At 49.0% G+C, this 2,123-nt stretch overlaps 1 protein-coding gene across 1 annotated transcript in view; it reads right to left on the bottom strand.

Moving 5' to 3' along the window:
* Positions 1-1,814, bottom strand: part of LOC144233172 (2'-5'-oligoadenylate synthase-like protein 2) — a 14,565-nt gene extending 12,751 nt beyond the window's left edge. Inside the window, exon 1 of the mRNA XM_077765992.1 lies at positions 1,415-1,814. Coding sequence (XP_077622118.1) covers positions 1,415-1,717 — 303 coding nt within the window. The 5' untranslated portion in view covers positions 1,718-1,814. The remainder of the gene's footprint in view (positions 1-1,414) is intronic.
* Positions 1,815-2,123: the final 309 nt, after the last annotated feature.

The raw sequence follows: 2,123 nt of genomic DNA, 5'->3' as shown, positions 1-2,123 counted from the left end.
CAATTACACGCCCCAACAAAATTGCAAACAGAAACATCAATTGAATTGCAGACCCGGGCAGGAAAGGATGCATATTGCATCTTCTACCGGGAATTCACTACCCCTGCAACTCAGCCAATGAGAAAGTCTCATTATTCAGAACGACCCCTCCCACCTTCCTCTTCCTTCCGGGTGTGTTCCTCTACTTTGTGGGTGGGACTTGCTTATTATGGTTTCTGCTATAGCTGGCTTGTGCCGAGTTGTCATTCTTTGTTTTTCCTGAATAAACTCATTTGGCTGGTAAAGTAACTGGCTATTTAAAATTTTTCTTTTTTTTAAGTTAACAGATATCTTTCATCTAGCAAAATTAGCAAAACCTAGCCTGATAGTCAAGGCACTTTTGATTTAGGGTGGTATGTTAAAAGTTTAATTACAATTTAGTACTTTCTAGGACAAAGCATGCTATAAGTGAGTGTTGAATTACATGGTCAGTCCCTTTAGTCCATTANTTTTTTTTTTTTTTTTTTTAATGTTTATTTATTTTTAGAGAGACAGCGAGCTGGGAAGGGGCAGAGAGAATCCCAAGCAGGCTCTGTGCTGATCCACAGAGCCCGAGAATGGGGGAGGGGGGTGGGGGGGCTGGATCTCACTAACGGTGAGATCATGACCTGAGCGGTGAGATCATGACCTGAGCGGAAATCGAGTTGGATACTTAACCCTTAACCTACTCAGCCACCCAGGTGCCCCTGCTAGGTAGATTCTAATAATAACTATGAAATACACTGCATTTTAGAAGAAAAACACAGAGTGTGACTTTGAGGGTACAGTTGGTTTTCTTAAACAAGAAATAAAGTGTAAATTTTCTAGAGACCTACCATTCACATTCCTCCTGCTACCCTGGCAATCAGCTTGATCTCAAATAATGAGCATCTTCCTTTGCCATCCTTCAGATTTTTGGGATGATTTACTGTTTAAAAGCACTTGCCCATGTGGTAGGGTCCCCCCCAGGGAAAGAAAAAACAACACCTCAAGGCAACCTGGCTATAAGCATTCAACATCCCTCAAGACCTTGTAACCTGAAGCCACTTAATCAGACTATAGGTTTGTGTGTTACCATATATGGGTGGCAAAGAAGCTAGAAAATATATTAAAAACCTTCGGGGCTCAGTTCTTCCGGTACAACCCAACCGAGCCGTGCTGGCACGAATAAAGTTGCTTCCTGGAAAGAAAAGCCTGGGTGTCACGACTCTGTGTGAGAATCCTGCTACACCCACGCTTAAACTCATTTATTTCTCATAACCAATCTAGGTTAAAGACGGGTGGGGGGGGGATGAGATGAACCGACCATCCAGAGATGAAATGACCGCTCCCCAAGGTCATACGGTCTCCAAGCGCAGGGCTTGGGATTCACACCCCCCAAGTCCCTTGTGCTCACCTTCACCACCTTTAACACCCTGACTTCCTGGTCTAGAACCAGCTCATCATGGAAGCACCGATCCCTGAAGAAACGTTCGATTCTCTGCTGGGCATCCTTCACTTCCTCCTTCCAGTCCCCTTCGGGCTGAAGCCTCCGCTCCACGAAGGCGGACAGCATGTCTGCAGGGGTCTCATACAGGTTCTGGAAGAGCTCCATCCCTCCAGAACCAGGCTGCCCCTTGGGAGAAATTCTCTCGGCTTCTGCCTTGCTCTGTAAGGGGTCTATCCTTTCTCCAGGAGGCTGAAGGACTGGGGGGCACATTCCATCCCTTCTTGGGCTGCCTTAGGCTCACAAGCTGGGCCTTCCCCGTCCCTCCCGGCTTGCTCAATCGGTTTGGAAACCGAAACTGAATTTGCTCAGCTGTAATTTTCCTGTTTAAAGGCGATCAAGAAAAAGGCTGAGTGTGGGGCCGAGCGCCCTCTGGCGGTCACCCACAGACTCTCAGTCTGAGTGTTTCCTTCCCCGTGTCCTGGCCACCCCGCCAGGCCCGTTCCCAGCTGTCTGGAGAGGATACAGCCCCCCACCCCAGTCCATACAGGAGCTACCCTGGGGGGCAGGAGGTGCCCACGCCTGGCTGAGAGAGAGGGTGGGGGGCTTCGCGCTGAGCCTGAGTTCCGGGGGCTGTTCCAGGGAGGGCGGGAGAGACGCAGGGAGTCCTCGAGGAACG

Source organism: Crocuta crocuta, unplaced genomic scaffold (genome assembly GCF_008692635.1).
Source record: "Crocuta crocuta isolate KB4526 unplaced genomic scaffold, BGI_CrCroc_1.0 scaffold339, whole genome shotgun sequence".
Lineage (NCBI taxonomy): Eukaryota > Metazoa > Chordata > Mammalia > Carnivora > Hyaenidae > Crocuta > Crocuta crocuta.
The sequence above is the reverse complement of the archived record's forward strand: the minus strand, read 5'-3'. Positions and strand labels throughout refer to the sequence as shown.